Here is a 27,051-nt window from a genome sequence, read left to right as displayed (position 1 = left end):
CGCATTTCTCATTCTGAATGACAAATGATATTGTGCAGCATAATTCCAGTGCAAGAGTCTTAAGGCGCTAAAAAGCGTGCTCGCGGTCGTCTACGTTGATTCGTAGCGTCATTCGCGTTGCACAGTGTAAAACTGCAATTGAAATTCATACAAATTATCACATCCATCATCGTCGGACTTACAAGCAATAACACATTCAATGGAGAGAGTTGGTGTTGCATGATAATTCGTCAAACTTCCTCTGAAAAAAAAGATAAAAATAAAGAATCGCAGTCTTGTCACTTTCATTACGTCAATGCGTTTAATATCGTGTTGACGGGAATGTCTGATGATCGTTTAGTTTTAAATTTCAAATTGATTGGGATTCCCTAATAAGGTGGCCTTAAATTTTGGAAAACCACAAGTATTATGTCATTCTTTTGGTTACGAAGGAGAAGAATATAATATTCGCCAAGGAAGTCGTAAAATATGATATTTTTTTTTTTGTTAAAGAACTGTCGCCAGTTTTTTTTTTTTCTTTAGACACCTTCATTCATTCAAATTTTAATTATTGGTATAACTATTCATCTCGCGATTATTTTTGTGGTGACAATTTGGTATTTCTAAACAGTCTATCATTTTATTATTTACCTTTAAGCACGTCATTTTTAAACCCTTGGGTGTTAATGTCTTTTGATACATTCCATTCTTTCATGGTGAAAATTACCATCTTTAGAATTAACCATATAATTCTGAATTCATTCAATAACCCGCACCCATGTCATAAAACAGCAGAACACTTGTATCACCTTTTCAAGATAACACACAGAGCATATAATGACTTTTTGTGTTTTATTTAATGACGTTTATGATTGATTTTATTCGCATTTTCTAAGAAAAACGTGCAATTTAACAATCAATTTTTGAAACAGGTGCTTAGCAATAAAGTCGTTCAGTGGCATTCAGAAAACAAATTGCCTGATTGAATTTTATTGGATTATCAATACTTGTAGATATTCTGCACGAAATTTAAATTTAATTTAGATGGAATAGATTTGAAAATCAGTTTTATTGATTTATTTTTATTTAAAAAGTTTTTTATAGATTTGTGTGACATGAAATTTAATAATTTAATTTATTATTTTAATAAAATATCAAAGTTTATTGATTATTTTTACCTTAAAAATGTTTAATTTAGTTTTTGGTTGCATTTTGTGTTTTTGATGCTTTGTAGGAAGAAGAAATGAGAAGCGGATGGTGCCAAATTTTGATGCAAATTTATCGATAGTTTGCATAAGGATAGTTTTATTGCATAAATATTTGAATGAGAATTGCATTTTTCGCACTTTAATTTTATTTTTTTTTTGGGATACATAAATTAATCTTTCCTACTTTTATACGTTGCTTGAGATAATTTTAACTATACAATTAAACACGTAGGGTATATTCTATTGTAGCTGAGTATGCATTTTAAATAAACGATAAAGTTCGTCTGGGCATATTTATCTTTAAAAGGAGTTTAACAACAACTTTTTTTAAATAAAGTAAACATATTTTGGTATTATTTCTATAGTGTGAAGATTGTGGTTTTCCTGTTTCATTTTAAATAATATTCAGCTAGGAATGCCTGTTTGCATTGATTCTATCTATAGAGTTTTTTTTTTTATTGTGTTGTTCTCTACCAACTTAAACCAAAACAATCAAAAATTAAACGGAATTACATTTGTAAATCCAAATTTATTTAAACAAGAGTTCTATGAGTTTTACCTACCTAAAAGAGTTTTTTTATGGATCTTATTTTCAAAATATCTCGAAAGCCCGATCTTACTCAATTTTTTTCTAGAGATATAGGTACTATATATCAAGTTATCCATTAGTAAAACATTGATTTTCTAAATTTTGGTTTATTTTTGTATTTATTATTTTTCAAAAAATGATTTAGATATATGCCTACCTTTTAATAAAATAAATTAAGTTGCATACTTATTTTGGAGCTAAAATTTATTTCAGAATGTTGTTCCGCTAAAAGGATAGTGTTGGTTAGATTGCCATTTCATCTTAAAGGCATCAGGAATTTAAAGTGTTAAACTGTTGAACGATTTGTCTTTTTTTTTTCTTTACAATCAAGCAATGTTGTTTTTATTATCTTCTTAAGAATCGTGAAATTTAACTTTCCACCATGGTGTATACGTACTATTTTTTTTTTTTTTTTTTTTTGTTTGTGAATTTTTTGTAATCCATTCGTAGCACGGATCTATAGTAGGAGAGCTAGTGGCACATTTGACTAAGGTAGCTCTTGTAAGGCTGAAAATTCTTACAGTGGTCATTTTTAGCATGCTAAGTAAAAATATCTTGGTCTGGCAGTCCTCAGCAGTGCACATCAAATATATATATGACCTTGAAAGTGTAAAAAAAAAATTTTAAAAAAAGTTGCTCTTGTAAGGCTGAAATGTTTATAGAATTTAGTTTACCCATCGAGAAGATAAAAAAAAAATTGCCAGACTTTTTTGAGGTGCACAAGTGCCTGCCAGACTAACTTAAAGGTGTGCAGTTTGCATGCATTAAACGAACCTTTATTCTGTAAGGTCGAAATTTATATATGTGTTTGTCTAAGCGATTTTAAGAGGAACTGTGCAATTACAGTCGGTTCTGACTAGTATAATTCCTAGTTAGGTGAGTGGAAAGATGCAACTTTCTAAAAAATGACTTAAAACCCAGAAAAAATATTTAAAAACAACGGCAACACTTACAGTTATCAGTGATACTTTTTTTAAAAGCTTAGATTATACACTTAATTTTAAATTTTATATCAAAATATTTAAAGTAATCGTTTTTGAAATATCCAATTTTAAAGTTAAAATTAGGAAAAAAAAACTTTAAAAAAACACATTGAATAATAATATTGTCAAGACTGTGAATTAAGAGCAAAACTAAGTGATACAGAACATTGCTCTAATGAATTTCCTATCAAACACTGAAAACTACATGTCTCTCCGACTTCTAGTTTTTGAGTAAATTGAAATATAAGAAAATATTAAAAATATAAATAAAAAAATAAAAATCTGATACAAAAATGGCTTTCTTATTTTTCAATACTATGCTCTGCTACAGGATCAAACTACCACAGAGTTATTTATTTGAAAATAGCCATGCAAAAATATGTGGACATTATATTGCCCAAATGAAATTTTTGTATAGTATTCGACTGTAAAAGATCTTTGAATGGCAAGATCTAAGAATTTTTGTATTTTGGCCTTAACGTTCAAATCCGAAACAATTCTTTGTGTTTTCTTACTTAACAAATCTATGAAATATCTTAAAAATATGTTGTTTACCTTTTTCCAAAAACATATGGCATAATTTCGATTTTGAATTTTATGAGTTTTAAGAATGAAATCAAGTTTTATTGGTTTAAAGTAGTACAAAATTTTCAACGACGACAGCCTCATCAACACCACACTTCATCTTAGAGTCTTTGGTTCTGTTGAACTCACTCGTCACAACGTGATTATTTCATTCATTTTTAGGGCCCAATTCCGCAAGAGTGAGTTTTTCTGTGCCTTGTTCGCAAGGCAATTTACACTTTTTTTCGTGTACACAGAGGAACTTACTCTTGAGGAATTGGGCCCCTGAAGGCGATATTAAAATTAAAAAGCATACGAGTAAAACTCATGAAGGTAGATATTTTCGAAGTCTAAATTATTAAAAATATAACTTTTTTATGATCAAAAATTTCATTAACGAAAAAAGCACAAAATGTGTATATTCTTCAAGTTAATGATCTCTTTAAAATGCCTGTAATCGCCCAGAAATAGTATAAATTTGAATGATGCATTGTTTTATTAAGTAATAAGCCTTCCCGTAAATGACGTTCACGAAAATAACTTAGATTTTTGAACAAGCGTTCCCAGAATGACGTTTAATTGATGTACACTACTAATAAATGAAACTTATGTAAGTATAAGATAAATCTATTTTATGTATGCATAGATTGCAGAACAAATAAAATTGTTTTCTTTCAGTGTTAACATTATTTGAAGCTCTAAAATTAAAGTTACTTGAAAAGTTCAGAAAGCCCTCAGAAGTAGGTACGTACTATAGTTTTTTGCCTACTTAAACTAACATTTATAAATATTTTAAGTTTTTTTCAGAAAATTCATTGAGCAACAGCTTGTCATGACAGTAGGGCTTGGTTGTCCAGAACTATGATGCTTTTAATCTCAAGGTGCCATAAGTTAACAAAATCTTTATTTGAAAGCCTAATGAAGAAAGTCTAAAATATCTTTAAAATGTAGTGTAGCCGGAATCTTTTTGGGCCAATGACTAAAATCAATTTTCAGATCAAATTCCTGTTCTTCTTTAAGAACCTATTTCTAGACATTTGCTCAAGTGAACTAACTTAAAGCAAAATAACAAATCATTTATCAACTCTAAATGATTCATCCACTTTAACTTATTGCGTCAATTCTCACATATTACAAGTCCCCGTGCGTATAGTCACCATAAATGCCAATTAATCTTGTACCTAATTTCTCATGCTACCGCCTAATTTATCCTCAAACAACACCAACTCCATCATCTAGTTTTTGCCTAACTTCTTCAATTAATTTACATTTCAATAGTTTCATGCCGCACAAAGTAATTTATTTCAAACGTAAATAAACTATTCCGAAAAAATAAAAAAGTAAATGTGGAGTAAATTATAATATGGCATCACTTGAAGTGTAAGGTACTTCACAGAAATGTAAAAAAAAAAGTCAAATGGTGCAAAAAACCTCACGTGCGTCGCTTCTTTTTCAGTTATTGACAACAATTACAACAATTTAATTATTAATTTTGTGTCCCATTTACCCTGCAAGAGTGAATGAACCATTGAAATTAGCCTAGCGCCAGCTTTTAAAATCAGTTGCCACCCGCAGAAAAGATGCAAAATCAAACCTTCTTTTTATTGTTTTTCGATCAAAATGCGTTACGTCAATTATTATATGCGGCATATCAACTATCAACAGAAAATAAAAGAAGAGAAAAAAAATGATAGTCAACTCAAAAGGGGCCCGAAAAACTGTGTGTGTCAACCGGCACGAAAAACTTTAAGTACACCTTAACCAATGCAAAATATGTAAAACAAAAAGTCCACAAAATAAAAAATTAAATTAAAACGCGAAAATAAAAAAAAAAGCTCAAGACATCAACGACAACGACGACGGTGGCGATTGTGAAGAACGTTCTATGAATTTTAAGCAGACGTCCAGCAGTCGCCCATTTATGGGAGGGGGTACCACCTCATCACTTGAGGTTTGGATTCTTATAAAATCTAACGTCCACCATCGATCAGATATCATTTGTCTGGTGGAAACTTACAGAAGAAGTAAAGTTTAGCTCCGATACTTAAGTCCGTCAAGTAAATTCAAATTTTCAACCCGAAAACCAAAAAAAACAAGTGTCCACTTTAATCCCGCTTTTGACTTCGTGGATACATAAGTTTTTGTTTTTCATACCCCCGCAAAAAAAAAGGATAATTATCGTGAAAATGAAGTTCGGTGCGATCGCTGCAGTGCTGCTTGTCAGCCTTATTGCCTCTTCCATGGCTGTTCCAGCTCACAAAAGTAAATTCCAAAAAGGATCTTAACGAAAAGTTGAAACTAATTGATTATTTTTTTCGTTCAATCAGGAATGGCATACTATCAACAGCAACCTTCTTACTACTATCAAGCACAGGTGCTGCCACAGCGAATGATGTATGTGCAACAATCTTCCCCACACACTCATGCCCGTTCCACAGCTTTTGTGGCTGGTGATTCTGTTAGTGCTGGCTCAGTTCTGAAAGGTAAGGTTTTCCTAAGTTTAACCATTGTTTCCCATAAACATCAATTTATCCTTTTAAAGATTGCATTCATCCAGAAGATGTAGCCAGTGTTGAACAACAAGCTGCTGCTGAATCCCTTGATCAAGGCTACCCAGCAGCTGGTGGACAAGCTTCTGCCGAATTCGAAGGAACCTTTGCCGATGGTGGTGAAGCTGGAGTGTCTGCCTCAGTTAATGTACCTGCCCCAGAAGATCCCCAAGTTCCAGAGGTCCCTGAATTACCACAAGCTCCTGCTGTAGAAAACCAAGTTTTGGAAGATGACTCTGCTCCAGCTCCAGCTGCCCCAGAAGTTGCGCCGGCTGCTGACCTTCCAAGTGACAATGAGGCTAAGGTTCCACGTGAGTACAACTTTGAGAAGCCAGCTGAAGCCGCACCAGAACAACCAGCTGTCGATTCTCAAGTTGCCGAAGAAGCTGTTCCAGAAGTTCCAGCTGTCCCAGAAGTCCCAGAGGTCCCATCATCAAACCCCGAACAAGCTCCAGAAGCCCCAGAAGCACCAGCAGTACCTGAAGTACCAGAAGCTCCCGCAGCTGCTGCCCCCGCTGAAGTTCCACTTGCTGCTGCCCCAGCTCCAGTTGCCCCACCAAAACGTTACCTCCCACCCAAGAAGAAGATCACTGTCAAGCTCGATGAACAAAGTGAAGCCGCTGCTGATGATGATGATGAAGTAGATGTTGATTCATACCGTCCAGCTCGTGTACCAAATGCTCGTCGTCCAGTCAAGGCCCCAGCAAAGGCTGCAGCTAAGGCACCTCTACCAGCTGGTTCATTCTTCCCAATCAATTTCGGAGGTACCAGTGGTGGAGCTATTGCTATTGCCAACAGTTTTAGCACCGGTGAGGGTGGTTCAGCAACAAGTCATGCTATCGCTTATGGAAGTCCAGACGCTGCTAGGGCAAAGGCTCGTCCAGTACGTCGTCATTAAAAGGAGGCATTAGAAACAATTTTTTTTTTTTTTTGAGAGAGAGAAGAAACACACGCATACAACGACTTTTGCATTACAATGCATTTTAACACCCAATTGTTTTTATTATTTTGTTTAGTTTTTTTTTTATTTTATTTTTTTTAGTTTCTTTTAATTAAGAATATTTTTTGAGTCTTTTCTTATGATTTTTTTTTTTTTTAAGTTTATTTTGAAATTGTAGTTCAATTATTATAAATCGAATGGCAGTGTTTTTTGCTGCACGAAAGAAAAAATAAAACAAAAAAACGATCTTATCCAAAAAATGTACTGTTTTTCTTATTTATTGGAATACAAGTTACAATTTGCAACTTATTGAATGGCTCACAAGAATTGCCTTAAATGGTTTTCGGGTGGAATATTCAAGCTTGTATAGTAAATTTTTGATGAAAAAGTTTCATAAGAATCTGAAGAGTTCATAAAAGAATATTAATAGGGCGTTTTTTTTTTATTAAAATATAAAATCTCAAAATTTACTCTCCTTCAAAAACTCTTTGACAACAAAAAAACACGGACTCATTTAATTTTACACTTAACACTTAAATCATTTAATTTTCCAGAGTTATGATAAACATTAATTCCTCCTCGAAAAAATATCCTTTCATTTTAAACTATTTTTACTTGCGATATAGGTACTATATATCAAGTTATGCATTCGTACAAAAAAAAAGTTGAGATAAAATTTTTCCATGATATTACGATGGTAGAGAATGCCAAAAAAGTGGGTCCCGAAAGTCCGTCCGTGGGGAAAACTTGGAAAAAACCCTATTATGCGAAAGTGACAATTTTAAGGATTCAATATTGGTTTCTTATAGTTTAATAGTTGTTAAACCAAGAAATAATAACCGTTTGTCAATTAAAATATATTTAAACGTCAAATTAAACACTCAAAGTTGAAAATTAGTAAAAAAAGATAAAAATTCTGGTACTTTTAAACGTTCCGTTCACAGTCTTATCTTAACTTTTAAGACTGATTCTTTTACTAATTTGACGAAAATATATTCATAAATAATATTTATACATCATTTGAGCAAAAAAATAAGATACGATATTTTTTAAAAGAAGAAACACTCAAATTTTGCTGATATTTTTAGTCTTTTAAGGTTTTAGGCACTACCGCCATTTGCCGCCATTGTCTCTTTATTTCCAGCAGATAGTGTAGCCCGTAAGCAAGAATTCCCTGCAAAGATCTCATCCGGAACCGTCCGGATCCGTCTTCTAGAACCATTTGAAGTTGAAATTACATGCATTGACTTGATTTTTTTAGTACCTAATATACCTAATAACACTGGTTTACAAAATATTTTTTTTTTGCCGCAAAATATACTTTTTTTTTCTGTAGAAAAAGTCTTAAAAATTTAAGCAACTTGAACTATAAGAGCAAGTTCGTGCGACCCAGTCCTGAATTTTATTTCTTGATTCCCGGGACTTAATGTTTCATTTTTGATAGATTTTTGTAACTCATTTCTTGCAATAATCAAAACTTTTGCTTTACCTAAAAAAAAAAACACCTTTTCGAGGCGCTATTCCCAATTGTTGAATTGGAAATTGAATTGTTGAATGGAGTTTCACCAAATATGTATATTTACGAGAAATTTTATATGTTTAATAAAAAGAAGACCCTTTCACCTTTTGTTTGAACCTACACTTCAATTCTACCATTTTGCATTTAGGGTGTCACAGTGTTTTGGTGCGTACCAAGGTTTAATTTCTCTTTAAAAAAAACACCCTGTAACTCATGAAAATTTTGTGAACTCTTTAGATTCATGGTTTTCAAGGTAAATGAATAATATTTACAAAGTTACAAAATATAGGAAATATAACAGACATTTTTTGATACCTTTAAAAAAAAAAACACCCTTTCGCCAAAAATACTGTAAACGATCTTTTTAGATTCCTTGATTTTGTATAAAATAACACTTCCATACCTTATTTAATTAAGTAAAACCTGTTTTAAAGATTTACTAACAAAATTGTTTATATTTTAACCATCGCCTCCACTTCCCTCCTTCCAGAAAACACCTTCATTCTTATTGAAAATGAAGAGGGTTATAATTTTTGTCCTTAATTCCGTCTGACAAATAAAGCCATTTAATCAAACAGTTCTATAACATAAATAAGTAATAAATTGTTATTATCTTTTGCAATACTGAATAACAAAATGCAATCAAACAAACCTTGATTCGTCTTTGTTTTTTTGTTTGTTATTATTTTTTTTTTGACAAAAATAAATTTGTTATATTGAAACATTTGTGCATTTGATAGCCTTGTTTTGGTCATATTTTTAACGGAAAAATTATAGTATCTTGCAGCAGACCTATAAAATATCCTCATCTCGTAAAAAACACTCTACGTGATAAATTCACAAAACCACATTTCACCAAGGGGTGGACAAATAGAATTAAAAAAACTTTTGTGATTTTGGTAAACAAAAAAATAACAATTGCTTAAATATACACCATAACCCAAAACCATGGTCAAGATCCAGTGGCGTAGATAGGGGGGGGGATCAGAGGGATATATCCCCCCCATTGGGATCGATAATTGTGCAGTATAAACAGTCATGAATAAATAAGTTGAAGAAGCGCACTTTGAAAAAAACGCTACGGATTTCGAGTTCTTGATTAGCTTAAAGGTTATAAATATGGTTTACCAACTTTCGTTGCCATTAAGTCGGTGTTTCAAAGAGTGAATTTAGACTTGGTCCAAGCAATATGGAGCTCGCTAAAGATTTAAGGGATCAACTAAAAATTAAACGGGCAGAAGACGACTCATGTTCGAAAGTTTTTTATATATGGGAAAAATTAGCTGAAATCCTTGACATAGGCGTTAAACATAAGAGAATAGTGAAGCGACAAAAGAATCGTTCGAACCCTTCGGTTCAAAGTACAGTAAAGAATATTTTCGTGTTACTGTTTTCAATCTTTTTCTCGATTTCTATGTAATGGGCCTTGGAGAAAAATGTACAAACCATGAAAACACACTAGAAGGGTTTCCGGTTCTTTCTAAGGATTCTTCGTCTGAAATAGACAAAGCAGCTAAAAAATTTAATGAAACTGTTGAGTTTTACCAAAAACTAGACCACATAAAATAGAACAAAAACAATAAGATTTCCTTATAGTTTTCATCCAAGAAGGAAATATTATTTAAACAATCGGGATTTCCTAATTGTTTTACCGACTTCCAAAAAGGAGGAGTTATTCAATTCGTCTATACTTTTTTTTTTGTGTTTGTCACCTCATAACTTTGGACCGAGTGAACCAATTTTGATAATTATTTTTGTAGGTATTGAAAAGCTGGTGCCTGTTCAGTACTATTAGAAAAACCATAAAACCCAGTTTTGATCCATGGAAGTCGGTTTTGTTTTTTTAATAAAAAAAAATACGATCATGTACGGGATCACCTATTCCAATTTACTATAGAAATATTGGTCACAATTTTTGTTCTAGTGCCAAGTTGGAAAAAATATGAAAATTTTACAAAAAATTTTGAAAGATTTTGTACATGAAAATAATAAGAAATCTCTATGGAAAAACCTTATTAATTGTTGATATTAATAAGGTTTCTTCATAAAATAGTTTAATAAGGAAATCTGTTGGTATTTAGGTGGTCCTGGTCATATTTTTCTCTGTGTGAAGAATTAAAAACTCAGAAAAGATATTTGATCAGAAGGAAAAATACTTTCCCTATGAACTCATTGAAAGCGCTCGAAAGCTGCACCGAAAAAAGTTGTCCTGGTATTTATATTTTATTAAAGATATTAGCTACACTGCTGGTTTCTACGTCAACTACCGAAAGAACTTTCTCCAATTTAAAGAGAATGAAAACAATACAAAGAAGCATTATTAAAATTTAAAAAAAAATTTGCGAACTAGATCTATCCCCCCCTTAGCAAAAAGCTATCTACGCCACTGTCAAGATCACGTTTTGATTTTTATAGTTGTGTTTCGGTAAATTTCTGTCTAATGAAAATTTATTACCTCGCGCCTTAAATCCTTGTTGTTTTTCTATGCTTTTTTTGTCCCAAGGCAATTAAATTTACTGTAACTTCCCAAGACTGAAATAAAACCAAGATAAAGGTCTAGGATATTTAAATTCGCAATGATCAAAAGATCGTAAATGTAATTGATTGTTCTTGGTGTCGTTTTTATTTATGGGCTCTTCAAAGTGATTTATGGTGGACAAGTCGGCTTTTTGGGCTTTTAACTTTGATAATGATGATACATTTTTATTAATTTAAGAGCCCTTTTTATTGCTTTTTTTATGTTAGGAAGATTGAATACATACATTTTGTACTGAAACGAAAGAGCTGATGTACGAACTTTTTTTTAAAATGAATATGTACATATTTTGTACTTCGCCAAGAAGTTTAAAAATATTTTTTTTTTGTTTACTCAAAAAATTTTGATATTTAACTGTTAATTTTTACTTATATGAATGACTTATAACTCATGAGTCATGACATATAAGAAACTATTTAGTATAACTCAATTTTAAAGTTCAAGTGGCCTCAACTCCAAAGCGTTTCGCCCATGTACGACAGTGGGCTCATCAGTTAGATCTGTCGTACCCTTACTAAGACGCCTTTTTTTTTTTGTCGATGTTTACCGGCACTTATATATGCATGCTGTGAGACTGCTTAGAGGTGGATTTCGGTCGCGAATGCATCTTTTCAACATTTCCTGGACATGTTCTATTGAATTTAAGTCCCTATTTCTGCCTATCCAAAGCTGATGTATTTAAATCTTCAAGATATTCTAAAACTACTCTAGCATGCATTATCGTGCATCAGACTAAACTGTGGACCAAATCTAGGGGTGATTGGAACCGGATGCTGTTCGAGGATATCAGCCAAGTATCTTTAGGTACTTAACGAATGTCTATATAGGAGAGCTCCTTAACTCCGTAGGTTTTGAAAAGCAGATTTTACTCATTGAAAATTTATGACTTTTCTCTAAAAGGTTCGCGGATTGACAGACAGACTTCAGCAAATCTCTCCCCAAATCTTCCCCAGAAAAATTTTATTTCATACCTTAAATTTAAGATCACTCCCGTCTCATTTGAGAAAATAACCACGATAATATGACATAAAGTAATAAATAGGACTTTTTGTAAAATAAATATTTAATCCTATGTGGGCTTGAGGTCTTTTACTTAGCTTTTTTTAATTTGAATATTTAATTCAACAAAGGTCACGAAGTAAGGAATAATTTTTTGTAAAATAAATAGGATGTGCGTTAAATTAGAGCAGGAGTGTATAAAGCAAAAAATGAATTCTTCTTCTTCCTTTTTTCTCGGCGCTGTTATGATCTCGATGTCGAGGGGATCATAACCTTCCCACGTTACTGCTTCACACTAGTGATCCGCCTGTGGGCTTCGCCGGGTTGACCTCAGAAATCGGCGGCAAGCCTCCCGGTTTTGTATTGTTCCGTTTCTGAGGCCAACTGAATGCTGGTGTTTTTGCATTTGCTTGTACCAGGAGTTTTTAGGCCTACCTTTCTTTCCTCGGATCTTCGTACTTCTAATTCTATCAAGCTTTGTTACTCCTGCTGTCATGCGAAGCATCTTCATCTCAGCTGCCGTTAACTTACTCTCATACTTTTTGTACATTGTCCAACATTGTGAACCGTATGTGAGTGCTGGACGCACAACTGCGGTGTAGAGCCTTCCTTTCAGCTTAGGGGGCATTTTTCGATCACAGAAGATAGCAGAATTTTCCCGCCACTTCATCCACCCTACGCTTACGCGATGATTGATATCGTCATCACAAGTACCTTCGTTATTTATCATAGACCCCAGATATTTAAACTTTTCACACTTGGGAAGCACTACACCATTCAAATAAATGTCAGGAATAGGCCTGTGTGGATCAGAAAATGGGCAGCATAGGTATTCTGTCTTTTTCGCGCTTATGCGGTACCCACTACCTTCTAGAACATCCACCCATACATCAAGTGCTCATTGCAGGGATATCGGGTCTTCACTTATGATGGCTCCATCGTCAGCAAAGAATAACTGATGCACTTTTGGGTCCGTCACTTTGCCTTGAAGCAGGTAATCAAGAACGGTAATAAAGGGCAGAGGACTCAAGACGCTTCCCTGGTGTACACCTACTGTGATTTCGAATTCTTCGGTGACTCCAGCTGCACATCTTACTTTAGTAACTGCTCCATCATACATGTCCATAATTATCCGCACATAGGTTTCCGGAACTCCTCGTTGTCTGAGGGCCACCCATATCAGATCTCGTGGTTGTCGATCGAATGCTTTTTCAAAATCAACCAATACCACATGCAAATCCTCCAAGGAATCTCGATGTTTTTCCATAATGATTCTGATACTCTGGATTGCATCTGTGGTTGATTTACACGCAACAAACCCGCACTGGTCATCAGATAGCCTTATTATTTTTCGCAGTCGGCTACCCAAGACTCGCTCAACGATCTTCATGGTGTGTGACATCAGCTTAATCGAACGGTAATTATCACAGCTTCGAGTATCACCCTTCCCTTTGTATATTGGAAGAAGATAACTTTCCCTCCATTGATTAGGCATTCGATCACCTCGTATAAGCTTGGAAACAAGAACCATGAGCCATCCAGACCCGATGTCTCCCATCTTTTTCCAAAACTCTGAGGGTATTTCGTCTGGCCCAACAGCTTTTCCCTTTTTGGAGTATTTTACAGCCTCACTAACTTCTTCGACTGTGACATCGGATACTTCGCTTAAGTTAGGTGAAGCTATTGGAAAGTGTAGCCTTGGAAATTGTTCATTTAGAAGTTCGTCACAATACTGTCGCCACTTGTGGAGGATTTCTTCGTTTTCCACAAGTAGTTGGCCTTGAGCATTGTTAATAAACTTTGGCGAACAGATCTCCTGAGCATTTCTTCTTCTTTGAGCGGCTATTTTGAAGATGGTTGCGCCCTTATTCACGTTTTGTCGTAGCTCTTGAATAGCACCAGCAGTCGGGGAAGAAATTTCATCTAGCTAAAAATGAATTAAGTTTGAAAAATGACTTAGTTTCTAGTGCTGCAGTGTTTTTAGCCCGTTAGATAGAGGATAGATCTACTTTTGCCATACGAGTCAGTTCAGTACGTGCGACTCAGTCGAATAAAATACGAGATTTTGTAGGTATACATTTTTACTTGCTCTATAGGTCAAGTATCGGTTTCGTGTATAAAAAAAAATCGAGGTTTTTTCATCTGTACATCGAGCTAGGGCCTAAACTTATGAATTAATTTGCCTGAAACTTGGTACAGATGATTTGCGTTGGTGTACGTAATAGTCATATTAATTCTAACATATCTGCCTTTTTAGTTTTTCTCAAAAAAATCGGAGATCGGAAATATGGCGTTGCCGTTTTTTGCAAAAATTGACATATTTTTTAGGTTTATATATTTTATCAAAGCATAAGCCAATTTTAATAGCAGACAGGTATTTCTTGAAATTTTTAAGCGTAAATTTAAAAACTATTTTTTTTTTTTGAATTTTTTTTTGAATTTTTTTCTCAAAACTTAACAAAATTTTAAATTTCCAATAGATATTTAAGATAAAGATACTTTGAACTACAAGAGCAAGTACGTGTGACCCAGTCGTGCATTTTATTTTGATAAACATTTTAAAGTAACTATTTTTGAGGTAGTCAAAGATAATAATAGCACAATAACACTAGTTTCCAAAATAAAATGTGTACTTAGACCTCAGTCGCAAAAAGGTAAATAAATAACCATTGTTGCTTCGATCAAATAAAATTAACAGTTAAACCCAGAATTAAAAGAAATAATTTAATCAAGTATCAAAAACTTGGAATTTGAAAAACAAATTAATATGTTAATTGTTTTCTTTTCAATGCTGACATGCTAACCAACCTTAATAAACTTCAATTACATATGTTTGGCAAACTAAAATGGAATCCATCAAACATGAAAAAAAAAACATTAAAACATAACCAATTTGAAACTGGGCTCACTTTCCAAAAAATATATACCTGTTGCGAAATGACCTGAAATCTGCATAAACAACAGAATATTAAATAGGATTCGATTTTTGAATAGCGTCATGATGCCTTAATCGGAGTCCAATACCAAATACGATACAAGATCCGCAGAAAAAGATAAAATCTCAATAAAACATACTAACGGGCCAACCAATTTTGAAGTGTCTATTTAATGAATTCAATTTTCATTTTTACTCAAAGATTTTATGTGATGAATTAATTTTGGTATCCTTATTTTAAGATTTATTAATAACTGCCTCCTTAAAACTTACAACCTTTTTAAATGTTCAAAAGATCGAATTCCAATAAGGGTCGTTTATACACCCCTATCTTTCAGTAGTCTACAATAAGTTTGCATGTCTCCAATCTTTACAGATTTTTTTTTTTTTTTTGTTAACAGTGAATATCATTAACTCTACCCAACATATCTATTTGATATAATGACTAATCCTATATTGCCTTTTAATATTGTATATTTAAATTTACTCTTCGTAATGATTTTATTGTCCATTCTGGCGTATACACAGTGAGTCGAGAGAGAACGTTCTTTGAATGTTAAATAGCCTTTTTGGTGGGGGCGCACATCACTTTTGGGCCATATTCTTATAAAATCTAACGTTCGCAAACACTTCGCTATCACTTGTTCCGTGGAAACTTAACAAAGAAGTCAAGTTTAGCTCTGGGGTCTATAGCAAGTTTTATATAAAAAAAAAAACTTTTTGCAAAAAACAACAAGTGGTCAACCATTTGGATATATTTCTTTTCAATTAATTCAAAAAAAGGATAATAATCATGCAGCTCTTAACAATTGCAACTTTGCTGTTTGCCAGCTTTGTTGCTTCTTCGATGGCTTTGCCAGCAAGTAAGATTTTCGAAAAAAGGACCATAAACAAGGACCAAACTTAATAATTGAAATTTTACTTTACCAGGATTAGCATATTACCAACAACAACCATCTTTCTACTACCAATCTCGAGCTTCACCACAACGTTTAATGTACATGCAGTACGTTCAACAGCCTTCTGTTTCCAGAACTAGTGGTCGCTTGACAAATGCAGCAACTGCCTTTGTGGCTGGAGATACCGTTGCCACTGGAACTTATGTTAAAGGTAAAAATTCCCAAAAAGCTTATGAAAATTCTTATTCAAACTTATATTGAATTTCTAGATGATGAACAACAAGTTGCAGCATCAGAAACAGTCTTAGACAATACTGGAGCAAATGGCGCCCAATCAGTCGCTGAAGCTTATCCCGATGAATATTCACAAGACGATGGAAATGTTCCACAAGCTGGTGAATACGAAGTTCCACAAGTAGCTGAAGATGAAATCCCTGAACTTCCACAATTGCCAATAGCTGATAGCCAAACTTTGGAAGATGAACCAGAAGCAGTTCCAGAAGCCAACCCAGAACCAGCTGCACCAGCAGTTCCAGAACCAGCAGCCGCTGCCGCTGTAGAACTTGAAGATGAAGTTGAAAACGACGATGCTGCTAGTGAAGATGATGAAGAAGAAGAATATGTGCCAAATGATTCTCGTCGTCGTGCTGTTGCAAAAGCAACTACAGCAGCACCATCTCCCGCTGGAAGTTTCTTCTCAGTTGATTTTGGTGGCGCAAGTGGTGGAGCTATTGCCATCTCAAATAGCTATAGCACCGGATCAAATGGTTCAGCCAAGAGTCAAGCTGTTGCATTTGGTAATCCAGAAGAATCTAGATTAAAAAATGCTCCTAGTCGTCGTCGTCATTAGGGATAAATTGTTTGATGCATTTAAAAAGTGGGACATAGGCAATCGAGTAGTTTTAAGAATTATGCGAGAGTTGATTGTATTTGAGAAAAATAAATAAATTTTATTTAAAAGGAATAATTACCAAAAAGAATTTCAGTTAATAAATAAAAAAAGTTTGAAATTTTCATCAACTTTGAATTTTTAGTAAGTTTTATTTGAAATAAGTGATCGAATGCGTTTTAACAAAATTTCATATTATTCTTAATTCCAAATACCAAGTAATTTAAACAAAGCAGATGCACTTGCTTGGAAAAGAAATTTTTTTTTTTAATTGATTTTACCAAGTAATTTTACTTTTTCAAAAAGTACCCTTTTGATTTCACTGGTCGGCAACAAAATAGATAAAAAAAAAACATTTCTACCATATTTAGTTTTAGATTTTTATGAATTTTTTTATTTCTTGATTTGCATGACTAATCGAACATTCGTGCCAAATTTAGTTAATGCACCATTGCATATAATGGGTTTTTGGTGACAATTTCACTGCTATACTAGTATCATGCGAAAATAGAATAAAAAGGACCATAATTTTCAATACCTATGGTTGTTCGTTCGTTTCTTTGGATATGTCATTAAAAAGGAGCTTGAATTCATGTGCAGCATTTGTAAAGCACTCTTAAACATCTGGACCTTCAGCTCGGAATTAGAAAATCATGACTTGGGGCCACAAAATTTTTCCAGATTTTTTAGATATGTAATTTATAGAATGTCTGATAGCCCATTCGCATACGTTCCGAGATTGCATATTGGACTAAATTAAAAAAATTTATTTCTCTTACGATAAAATAGACGTGTAAAATGAATTGATTTTTGGGCTTTTCAATTCAAAAAGCGTATACAAATTTGTGCTTTAAAGTCTGAACTCTTTAAATAAATTAAATTTATGGGTCTATTTAATCGTAAGCAGTAGGAGCTTTACAAAATAAAATGTCCAACACGGGACAAAATCCGGAGTTTTGAACGGGTAAAGTGTATACAGCTATTAAAATTTACTGACACATTATATAGTGTGAGGGGGGTCGGCAAAATAGTTTTCCTATCGAACTCAAAAAGTTTGAAAAATACTGCTCTAGACCAATCCACACGAGTTTTTTTTTTTTTTTGAGCGATTGTCCAATTCCTTATTTATTTTTATTTATTTTGTATTTATCTTATCATCTTATGTAACTCTAAAAGTGACCCTTCAAAATGTTCTTACTATTTTTTCATATCAATCAAATGATTTGTTTAGTTTATTTAGCAACCATTAAACTTTGCGGGTCACTGTGGCGTATAAGTAACTTTTTGATTATTGTAAAAACTGGAAAAGTTTATGTTCTATTTCGGACGCGTTCTATTTGGAACGCGTTTTGGAAGCGTTTCTGAAGCGTTTTGGACGCGTTTCGGAAGCGTTTTGTGAAAAAATTGATGATTGAGTTCTTCTAAAATCAGAGTTTTATTTTCAAGTCATTATTGTTCTTTTTTTTTTTTCAATTTGTATGTGGCGCGATTTTTTGGTAGTATTTTTTGGTATGAGCCACTTTTTTTTATCCGTCGCCCAGAATTGTAAAGAACTACTATTCAACATACTAAGGAAAACAATTTCTATAATTTTTTATAATTGAATGCACTAAGCTTTATTTTTATTTCTTTTTTTGTTTTGTTGTTGATTGAATTTTGTATATAATGTATAATATTTTGTTGTATTTTTAGAAAACAAAAAAATTCAATGGTTGTTGTTTCTATTCTGGCAAAAAACAAACTGACAAAAAGCTTAATTAACAAGAATTTAAAAAAAAAAGATAAAGAAAAAACAGTATTTTATGAATAACAACAAATTTATATAATCACCCGAGCTCAGTGTGTATTGTTTTTTTTTTTTATATGATTTCCATTATAACTTTTTTTTCTTTTTAAATATTGGTGTTGGTCTATAATATGCGATTGTTTTTTAATAAGTTTTTACTACTTTTTTATTTATAATAATGATAAAATTTGTTTGTTTTAATAAATGTGGTGTCTTGCTCTCATTTCGATTCGTATATTTTGATAGAAATTTAAGTTGCAAATTTAGATAAAAATTAAAAATTATTAAAAAAAATAAAAAATTTAAACAAACAAAACATCTAATTTAACAAACTCTGGAAAAATTAATTAGAAAGAAAAAAGTATCAGTATCCGTATTTATCCTGTAACGACGACATAACATCATTGGCTAAGTTACTTAAACGACCAGCAACCTTGGTTACACCTTGTCGAACACTCTCCTTCACGTCGTCCATATCTGGCGCATTAAAGTTGGCGGCTGTGGTATAGCCTGTAATTGGAGTTGAGAATTCATACAAATTTATAGTTGAGATTTTTTTAAGAGAGAGAGAGAGTAGAGAGAGATAAAGGAAGAGAGAGAGAGATATTAATTTTAATATTGTTGGGTACCTCTCCTGGAAGATCGGTTGGATGTCGTCGATGAGGAGGATCCATCATTAAAATAATCCGACGAAGAAATGCTATTCGATCCCTGGAAACGGGACAGATTTGACGAAATTTCACTTGAACTCTGTTCGTTGCCAAAAAATTGATCCGATGAAATGCCCTTGGCACTTCCAAATTTCTTTTGAGCCTTATCGTCATTGGAATCAACTGAAACTGCTGAAGCTTTGCCGAAAGCCTTACGAGTTGGTGCAGCAGCAGATTTTTCCGATAAGACTGGCTTAGAAGTTGCTGTTGATGTTGTGCTATTGTTCGCCGATTGGCTAGCAAACATTGATGTGATATTGGAATGATGCGAGTCTATGGGCTCAATCGATTCGAAACCCATCATCTCGAGTTCTTTGTCCTGTTTTGATGTTTTATACATGGATGGGGGATAACCCAGCAAAGAATCAAAGGAATCACTGTTGATTTCACGATCATAAGATGATTTGTTTCCAGACGATGATGATGACGATTTTGGAGCTGCAGTCTGGGAAATTGTTTCCATGTCACTTAGAGCAGAATGAGATACATCCGAACTGAAATTTAATAAAAAAAAAAAAAATCATGAGAATAATGAAGAAAGGGAAAGGAAAATTCAGATTTACCCTCGCAAATTGAATCCCATTCCAAGTCGTTCCATTTGCTTGGCCTTAAGTGGATCAGTAGTCTTCATTTTGGCTTCTTCCTTCGACTGCTTTATTGACAGATCTTGATAAGCTAATCGTACACTGGCGCATGATTCTAATTCTTCTTCGACAGTGAGTTTCTTCTCAGGCACTGGTTCTTTGAATTGATTTGCCAAGTTGGCTCTTTGTTCGATTTCGGCAAAATTGGTCTTGACTTTTGTTGCTCCAAGACCACCTTTACGTGCTCCTATCTAAAAATCAATGATGCTATTTAGTAAAATATCTGGAGGAGATATCAATGGCCCCATGCAAAATAATACTAAATAACTTGAAGCTATTTTTCAATTTTTAACTCAAAACTATAATATATGCACTTAGTGCACATGGGACCATCGTATATGTATAAGTACTTACTCCAGTTTTCTTCGGTTGAATTTTACGGGCGCCAATTGTTGGCGCTGGACCATTATTGGTCAAAACGGAATTCAGGAGATCAACACTGGGTTCTCCTCCTAGATTTGACGACAATGCTGACGGTTTCGGTGTTATATCAATCTGTGAAGTGTAATATAAGTTAGATTGGTTTGTTCATGGACAGTGAATTAGTGTGGGTTAGTTTAGTTAACTCACTTCACTCTTTTGTTTCTGTTTGGAACTCACCTTGGCCATTTGATCGTTGCTATTATTGTTCTTCTGATTCAAGGAAGTTGTTTCAAAGCTACTTTCATCGCAAAGAGTAAAGAAATCTTCTTCTTCGATTTTAGTTACCTCATTTTCTGGCTTATCGCTTTGGTTCTCCAAATGAAGCTGCAAAAACGTACACAAAAAATCATGCACAATTTGCGGGTTAGTCAAAACAAAAACAAACAAAAAACAACACACGTCACTTAACAATTTCACTGTCCAAAGAATCATATTTGATTCATGAAATGTATTTTGTGTCGTGTTTCCTATGCCCATGAATTACTTTTGATACAAAATAATTACTAAACGAAAATTATTCTACGTCCCCATACTAATTTTTAGAAAATCCTGTCTACCTCCTGATTCATAAATTGTTGTTTTCAACAAGTTTATATAAGCCTTAATAGAACTGCAATAAAAAAATGTCTAAAAAAACGCATTATTTTCATGAATGAATATTTATATTTTTATGAATTAATAATTTAAAAAGAAGAAGAATGTATAACAAAATTGTTTTTAAATTGATCAGGCCTTTTTTTAACGAAAAACTTTGGAGAATATATTTTCGAGAGAAGGGATCCCAACTGAAAAGTTCCCCAAATTTTATTATCTTTTAGGTTGAAAGCCTTTATAGTTCAATCAAATAAAGAAACAACCTCGAAATAAATGCTTAGACAAAACGTTTTGTTGTAAATATGTTTTTTTTAACACTTAATATGACCTACTCTAGAAGTCTAAAAAGTCGCGATTTTTAAGGCCCAACCGGGATGTGCAGGTAAGAATAGATTTATGTTCTGTATGGAAGGTTATATTGATACAGTACAAATTTTAGCTAGTTAAGTATTTACACCAGAAGCATGGAAACCGTCGTAAACCTCGGCGGGCAGGATGGCGTGGTATTCGACCGCCTAAGTTGACATAATTATGCTATCATCGGAATGAAGCACAAAATAAAGCAATTGAAGGCTCTGTAACTTTTCCAGTTACACCAGCGACACTACCGATATCGAAAGTATTATTATCCGAATAGAAAATCGTTGGAGCAGGGACATAAGTCCCGAATTTTTTTTTTTTTGGGGACTAATGTCCCACTTTACTGGGTCATAAGTCTCGAATCGAATTCGGGAATTATGTCCCACCTTACTGAGACATTAGTCCCGAAAAAAATTTTCGGGACTTATGTCCCACGTATTTTTTTTATTTTTTTTGCATTAATATCTATAGAGGCTATTAGAGACTACAGCTGACGAAATAATAGAACCGATATTGTTTCTCACGATTTTTTTTTTTTCGTAGTACTAACTCCAATGTAAGGTACAGTAACAAGCTGTTGGAAAAAAAAAGCAAAGTTGGCAAATTTATTGGTTAGTTGAAATTGCATCTCGACAAAATATATACAAATGAATAAAGTGAAAGTTTAATAATTGAAATTTGTGATAACCGATATGAGTTCTTACCAGGGTGAAGCGGAAAAAAATTTCTCAGATTCGAATCTCTTTAATTTGCACAACCCAAACGCGAAGCGGAACACACCTCAAAATGGATTCTCCCGTGGGCAAAATTTTTTTACGCTTCGCGTTTGGGTGTTGCAAATTAAAGAGTTTCGAATCTGAGAAATTTTTTTCCGCTTTGCGTTTATCGAGTTATAACACAAGCATATCCTTGGAACAAACATTAAACTGGCAAAATATTCTCTTTTAATTTTGAGTTCTATTTTGTTTTCCTTGGCAAACTGAAGTAAGACAAATTTTAAATAAAACTTATTCTTTGAAAAGTTGGAATGATATAAAAATCATATTGGTATTATTTCGCTTTAATAAACCGAAACGAGGCACATTTTTTTTCTGAAAATAAATTGACGTGAAAGAGAAATAAAGCCAAATGTTGAAAAATGGCTTAATTCTCTTTTAAAAATTGAAATTATGCCAATTTTCGAAAGATTTCCTTATTTCACTTGGGCGGTATTTCATGGCACCAAAAAATAATGTTATGGATTACTTAGTACCCATATGAACATTTATAGTAAAAATATGTATATAAAATAGTTTTTACTTTGTTCGGCACTTATGTCCCATTTTCGACTAAAAAATTCAGGACTTCTGTCTCAGTAGGGTGGGACATAATTCCCGAATTGGATTCGGGACTTATGACCTAGTAAAGTGGGAAATAAGTCCCGAAAAAAAATTCGGGACTTGTGTCCCGGGGACTTATGTCCCTGCGCCTACATTTTATTTTCTGTTAAAATAGAGTTATCGGTAAGTTCGGGTCTATTACACTGTGTTACAAAATAAAAATCGTGATAATTATTTTGGAAGTGACCTATCAGAGGTTGTAGGTATTACTGAGTACATCATATTTTGGCACTTGAAATTTTTCATAGACCCTAAAAATTTCAAGTTATCGTCTTATTTTGCTCAAGCACCAAATTGGGTGTAGATTGTATGGACTGAATCTCAAAGTACAACGTTTTAACCTACATTTTGTTTTGAAAATTTGTTTTTATAAATAGTTTTAGAGTTCTATAATAAAAAAAATATTTTCAAAAAAAACAAATTCTCCTTTGTTTAGAACTTTAAAAAAAAAAATCTGAAATTGACTGAAAAATGGCTGAGTAAAAAATCGTTGAAATGTGTAAACATTGAAAAGCGATTTTTTGACGATAACTTGAAATTTTGAGGGACTATCAAAAATTCCAAGTGCCGAAATATGATGTACTCAGTAAAAGCTACAACCTCTGCTAGGTCACTTCCAAAGTAATTAACATGATTTTTATTTTGTAACACAGTGTTATTTAGGGCCAATATGTATAAATACAAATTGATATTCTTTTTACACCAAAAGGTATAAAAACGATTTTACTTTCAATCTACATAAGTCAATCTAAAAACAAAACTGAACGTAGAGACGATTCTGAAATAGGAACGTAGAACATTTTTGAATTTGATTCATGGACGTTGAAACACAGTACAAGAAAAGTTCTATGTATCAAATTATATTCACGTACATAGGAGTATTTTCATCATTAACCTGGCCATAATTATTTTTCGTAATTTTTGTTATTATTTCTGTTTAAAATAAATATTTCTACAAGAAAACACAATATAAACCTAGTTTTTGTTATTTTTATTTTTCCATCAAAAATCATAAATTTGATTAATGACCTATTACTCCGCGTGTCGACATGATTTTTCTCAATTTTTTTTTCCTCATCCCTAATACGCAATTCTCAGTTTCTTTTCTCTCTTCCGAAGCCTTAATAAAATACACTAATATCATAAGTAAATTTAATTTAAAAATAAAAAACATTGCATAAAGTAAGGGGTGTTCTCTATCAGAAAGTGAAAAAAACTAATTGACCCTCAATTCTCTAAAGGAGCACGTATGAGCACCCAATTTTTGTTGCATTGGTTTAAGAAATATATAAACTAACTCATAAGCTTCAATTCTTTTCAGAATAACGGAGTATACTTATACAAAATCATTAAAGTTCAAATAATACTTTAACAGAAATAATAAGTTTTTATATACTTGTTCTAAGCCCGAGTTGAAATAGAAAACACCATCTAATATTTCCAAAAATTTATTAATCTCGTTAATAAATAACTAAGACGAACTCTACATTTAATTTCGTTTAGATTACTATCACAACATTTCGATATCGCATATTAGCCCAGTCGAATTAAACATTTCAAATGGAAAAAAGTAGATCGTGCAATTTTTTTTCATAGGACGGATCACTGAGAGCTTAAAACCAGTTTTTCGCGAAAATCGACCTCGAGCCAAAGCCGCCATCTTGGATTAAAGGTAGAACACGTTTTAGTGAATAACTCGGCCATTTTTGATTTTTGATAAAAATTATATGGGTAAAACTTATAGAAAATTTCATTTTCTATAACTTTTTTATCTTAATAAATTTTTCTATATGACCCATATTTTTCGAGTTAATTTGAAAAAACTATACCCCTACTTAATAAATTTTTCTATATGACCCATATTTTTCGAGTTAATTTGAAAAAACTATACCCCTACTCAGCTTAAACTTTGTACCCGCTTTGATTATAGATTTTAAGATCAACGCAGATGGGAGTGTTTTTATATGTTTTTGGGCATGAGAAATCTAGCTGCAATGTTAGTTTTTGCAAATTTTTGAAATTTTATAAACAAAAGGAACTATCTCAAATCGGTAAGTGTCATTTTAAACAAAATGAGTAAATAATATAATTGATGTCTAGCAAGACAATTAAGGCCCATTTTCTTCACTATTGCTAAACTTGAAGCAAACTTGAGAGTTGGTGAACTTGAGAGTTGACTTCAACTAGAGAGTTCAAACACAAGTTGAACATTTGTTTTCTTCACTTTTTTTCTCAACTCTCGAGTTTAGAAAACAGAAGTTGGCCAACTCTCAGTTTAAAAAAATATCCCTAGGATATTTGTGACAGTTTATATTTGAAAAGCAATTTATGTGTCATTTGAATGGAATCTTTGTGTTCAAACTGTCAGCTTTGTTTTAAAAATAATTAAAAATCTGTATTTCACATCGTTAAATTTTGTTTTTCAAGTGGTAAAATGATTTTTAAACAAATGAATTTATTTTAAAAATGTGTGTGTGCCGCGTGACGTGTGATAGCAAACATTTTGAAGTAATATAAAAAAATCGGCGGGTCTTGTGTATGATTTATTTATTGATAAATTCTTTATCTCTCTGCAATTGGAGAATCTGTTGCACATCCTCATTAATTAACTTTGAAGTGCAACAAAAAGTGATTTGAATGTAATTAGTAATATACTTGGATATTTTTCTTTTTACAAATGTCGAATCTTTTTGGAGCCATTTTTTTTCATTTATTTTAATTAAATCCTAAATTTTAAGTAATTGTACTTGTAAACGGATAGGCATTTAATTTTTCATCAAATTAAATGCTTTAAAAGGAAATAAAAAGAAAAAAACATGACATTTTAATGTAAAATCTCAAGTTTGCTCTCTCAACTTCTATTATTTCTCAAGTTGAGAAAATCTGAAGTTGATGAACTTGAGAGTTGAGAATCAAAAGTTGAAAATGTCAACTTTGATTGAAGAAAAACAAAATCACAAGTTGAGGATAAAAATCCTCAACTTGAGTTCAACTTTTAGTGAAGAAAATGGCTCTAAGTCTTTGAATTTTTCAAATCGCTTCATTAATGCCTGAGATATAACCAATTGTTTATAACTCACTCTCTCTTTTAATCTTTTATTATATTTATTTATTTTTATTATTAAGCTGAGTCGGGCTTGAATAACACTTAAAAAAGTACTTCGCATTGAAATAAAAATAAGGTAGATGTAACAGTTAACTTTTTACTCATTTTTTAACAAACGCAATCGAAAAACATAAAAATAAGTGCAACATATTGACCCATGCTTATTTTGCACCCACTTTGTCAAACTTTTTGGTGTCAATTTTGATTTTCGAAAAATGGACTTTTGACCAGGTTTTTACTGCAAATACACCAATGTGGGACGTAAGGGTAGTGTCATTTTTTCTAATTTAAAATAATGAACTTAGCGAAACTTTTTAATCAGTTTGTTTGGGGACAGTGAAGTTGTTTTAAACTTAAATTTACAATCTCACCTTGGTTCCATGTTGTTTCATAGCATTTTGAGCTAATTTTTGCAATTTATCTCGATACAATTGAGCAGCACGAGAATTGTATTTCTGTTGGGCATCTGTCGTATTGCAATTGTGTTGTCTGAAGAACTGGGAAGCATTTGCATTGCCACCCAATTGCATCTGACGCAATTGCAGCCACGTCCAGTTTGTGTCGAGATTTGTGGAGCGAACGAATGTCAAATGTACGCCAAGGTTGCGATGGACAGCTGAACAATCGATGCAAATGAAAATCCCATAAGTTACTGATGACCAAGTTGGTGCTTTAGCTCCACAATCAAAGCAGGACTATTAACAGAAATTATAATTTACATTTGGAAAAAAACATAAATTTTTTTAATTGAATTTATGGGACTCACTTTGTTGGCAGCTTGTGAACGAAGTCTACCAAAAACTGATTCGATTTCCTGCTTTGTTGGCCCTGAGGATGTCATTGCTTTGATTTGAGATTGATGGTTTTTGTAATTTTTATTTGATTTTTAAATAAAACTATTTTTTGTTGGTTCTGTTAAAATAAAACAAATTACAATTTTTCTTTCTTTTTTACACGAATAAAAAATCTCTGACGACAAAATTTTGACGTGTTCGTTCCAACAAGAATTTTGTGAGAACGAATTAGACACAAAAAAAATCCACAATCCACGTTATTTTGTGTAAATGTCAAAGTAGCAGGTGTCATTTATGATCCACAAGACCGATGTACAGTAGGAATAGAAATTTGACATTCCAATTTTTTTATGAAATTATCAAGCCATACTACAATGACCTAAAAAGTGAAAAATTGGGAAATTTACAAAAGTAAAAAATTTGTATTTCTTTTAAGCGCATTTGTTTTAGGAAAACCTAACAAAATTGTTTTTTTTTTATTTTTTTTACCAAAAAATAAGCTTTCTGCATCATTATTTTTAAATTTGTGGTCGGAAAAACTGACCGCCATCAACTTAGCAGCACTTAGTGGGGATTTTCAAATTTTTTTATGCAAATAATTAGGTGAGAATTAGGTGAAATTTAGTGAATCAATTTTACAATTTGGTGAATCATAGTTTAAAAGTT

The 27,051-nt window shown here is 32.7% G+C and overlaps 3 protein-coding genes and 1 long non-coding RNA gene across 4 annotated transcripts; 3 read left to right on the top strand and 1 right to left on the bottom strand.

Moving 5' to 3' along the window:
* The first annotated feature begins 3,764 nt into the window (after nucleotides 1-3,764).
* Nucleotides 3,765-4,634, top strand: LOC129917720 (uncharacterized). The gene is made up of 3 exons (XR_008772845.1): nucleotides 3,765-3,933; nucleotides 4,002-4,067; nucleotides 4,121-4,634. It is a non-coding gene; the product is annotated as an uncharacterized LOC129917720 (long non-coding RNA).
* Nucleotides 4,635-5,039: 405 nt separating this feature from the next.
* On the top strand, nucleotides 5,040-6,926 carry LOC129918515 (fibrous sheath CABYR-binding protein-like). Its single transcript, XM_055999107.1, has 3 exons — nucleotides 5,040-5,585; nucleotides 5,651-5,806; nucleotides 5,866-6,926. The coding sequence occupies exons 1-3, from the start codon at nucleotides 5,510-5,512 to the stop codon at nucleotides 6,768-6,770; spliced, it is 1,137 nt and encodes a 378-aa protein (XP_055855082.1). The 5' UTR covers nucleotides 5,040-5,509; the 3' UTR covers nucleotides 6,771-6,926.
* Nucleotides 6,927-15,442: 8,516 nt separating this feature from the next.
* Nucleotides 15,443-16,614, top strand: LOC129919593 (uncharacterized). Its single transcript, XM_056000535.1, has 3 exons — nucleotides 15,443-15,664; nucleotides 15,732-15,911; nucleotides 15,970-16,614. Exons 1-3 carry the CDS (start codon nucleotides 15,595-15,597, stop codon nucleotides 16,548-16,550), a joined length of 831 nt encoding a protein of 276 aa, XP_055856510.1. The 5' UTR covers nucleotides 15,443-15,594; the 3' UTR covers nucleotides 16,551-16,614.
* Nucleotides 16,615-18,435: 1,821 nt separating this feature from the next.
* Nucleotides 18,436-26,609, bottom strand: LOC129918833 (ADP-ribosylation factor GTPase-activating protein 2). Its single transcript, XM_055999577.1, has 7 exons — nucleotides 26,358-26,609; nucleotides 25,963-26,286; nucleotides 20,330-20,476; nucleotides 20,084-20,224; nucleotides 19,649-19,920; nucleotides 19,005-19,579; nucleotides 18,436-18,885 (listed from the first exon to the last, which is right to left on the bottom strand). Exons 1-7 carry the CDS (start codon nucleotides 26,430-26,432, stop codon nucleotides 18,740-18,742), a joined length of 1,680 nt encoding a protein of 559 aa, XP_055855552.1. The 5' UTR covers nucleotides 26,433-26,609; the 3' UTR covers nucleotides 18,436-18,739.
* Nucleotides 26,610-27,051: the final 442 nt, after the last annotated feature.

Source organism: Episyrphus balteatus, chromosome 4, assembly GCF_945859705.1.
Source record: "Episyrphus balteatus chromosome 4, idEpiBalt1.1, whole genome shotgun sequence".
NCBI lineage: Eukaryota > Metazoa > Arthropoda > Insecta > Diptera > Syrphidae > Episyrphus > Episyrphus balteatus.
This window is presented reverse-complemented; position numbering and strand designations above follow the sequence as displayed.

What these genes read in the sequence shown, in the direction of transcription:
- LOC129919593 (XM_056000535.1), top strand. Translation starts at nt 15,595, where the DNA reads ATGCAGCTCTTAACAATTGCAACTTTGCTGTTTGCCAGCTTTGTTGCT. An exon ending in TTCGATGGCTTTGCCAGCAA is followed by an intron (nt 15,665 to 15,731) that starts GTAAGATTTTCG and finishes TTACTTTACCAG; the next exon opens with GATTAGCATATTACCAACAA. An exon ending in CACTGGAACTTATGTTAAAG is followed by an intron (nt 15,912 to 15,969) that starts GTAAAAATTCCC and finishes TTGAATTTCTAG; the next exon opens with ATGATGAACAACAAGTTGCA.
- LOC129918833 (XM_055999577.1), bottom strand. Translation starts at nt 26,432, where the DNA reads ATGACATCCTCAGGGCCAACAAAGCAGGAAATCGAATCAGTTTTTGGT. An exon ending in ATGGGATTCAATTTGCGAGG is followed by an intron (nt 19,580 to 19,648) that starts GTAAATCTGAAT and finishes ATTAAATTTCAG; the next exon opens with TTCGGATGTATCTCATTCTG. An exon ending in CAACCGATCTTCCAGGAGAG is followed by an intron (nt 18,886 to 19,004) that starts GTACCCAACAAT and finishes CTCCAATTACAG; the next exon opens with GCTATACCACAGCCGCCAAC.
- LOC129918515 (XM_055999107.1), top strand. Translation starts at nt 5,510, where the DNA reads ATGAAGTTCGGTGCGATCGCTGCAGTGCTGCTTGTCAGCCTTATTGCC. An exon ending in GGCTGTTCCAGCTCACAAAA is followed by an intron (nt 5,586 to 5,650) that starts GTAAATTCCAAA and finishes TCGTTCAATCAG; the next exon opens with GAATGGCATACTATCAACAG. An exon ending in TGCTGGCTCAGTTCTGAAAG is followed by an intron (nt 5,807 to 5,865) that starts GTAAGGTTTTCC and finishes ATCCTTTTAAAG; the next exon opens with ATTGCATTCATCCAGAAGAT.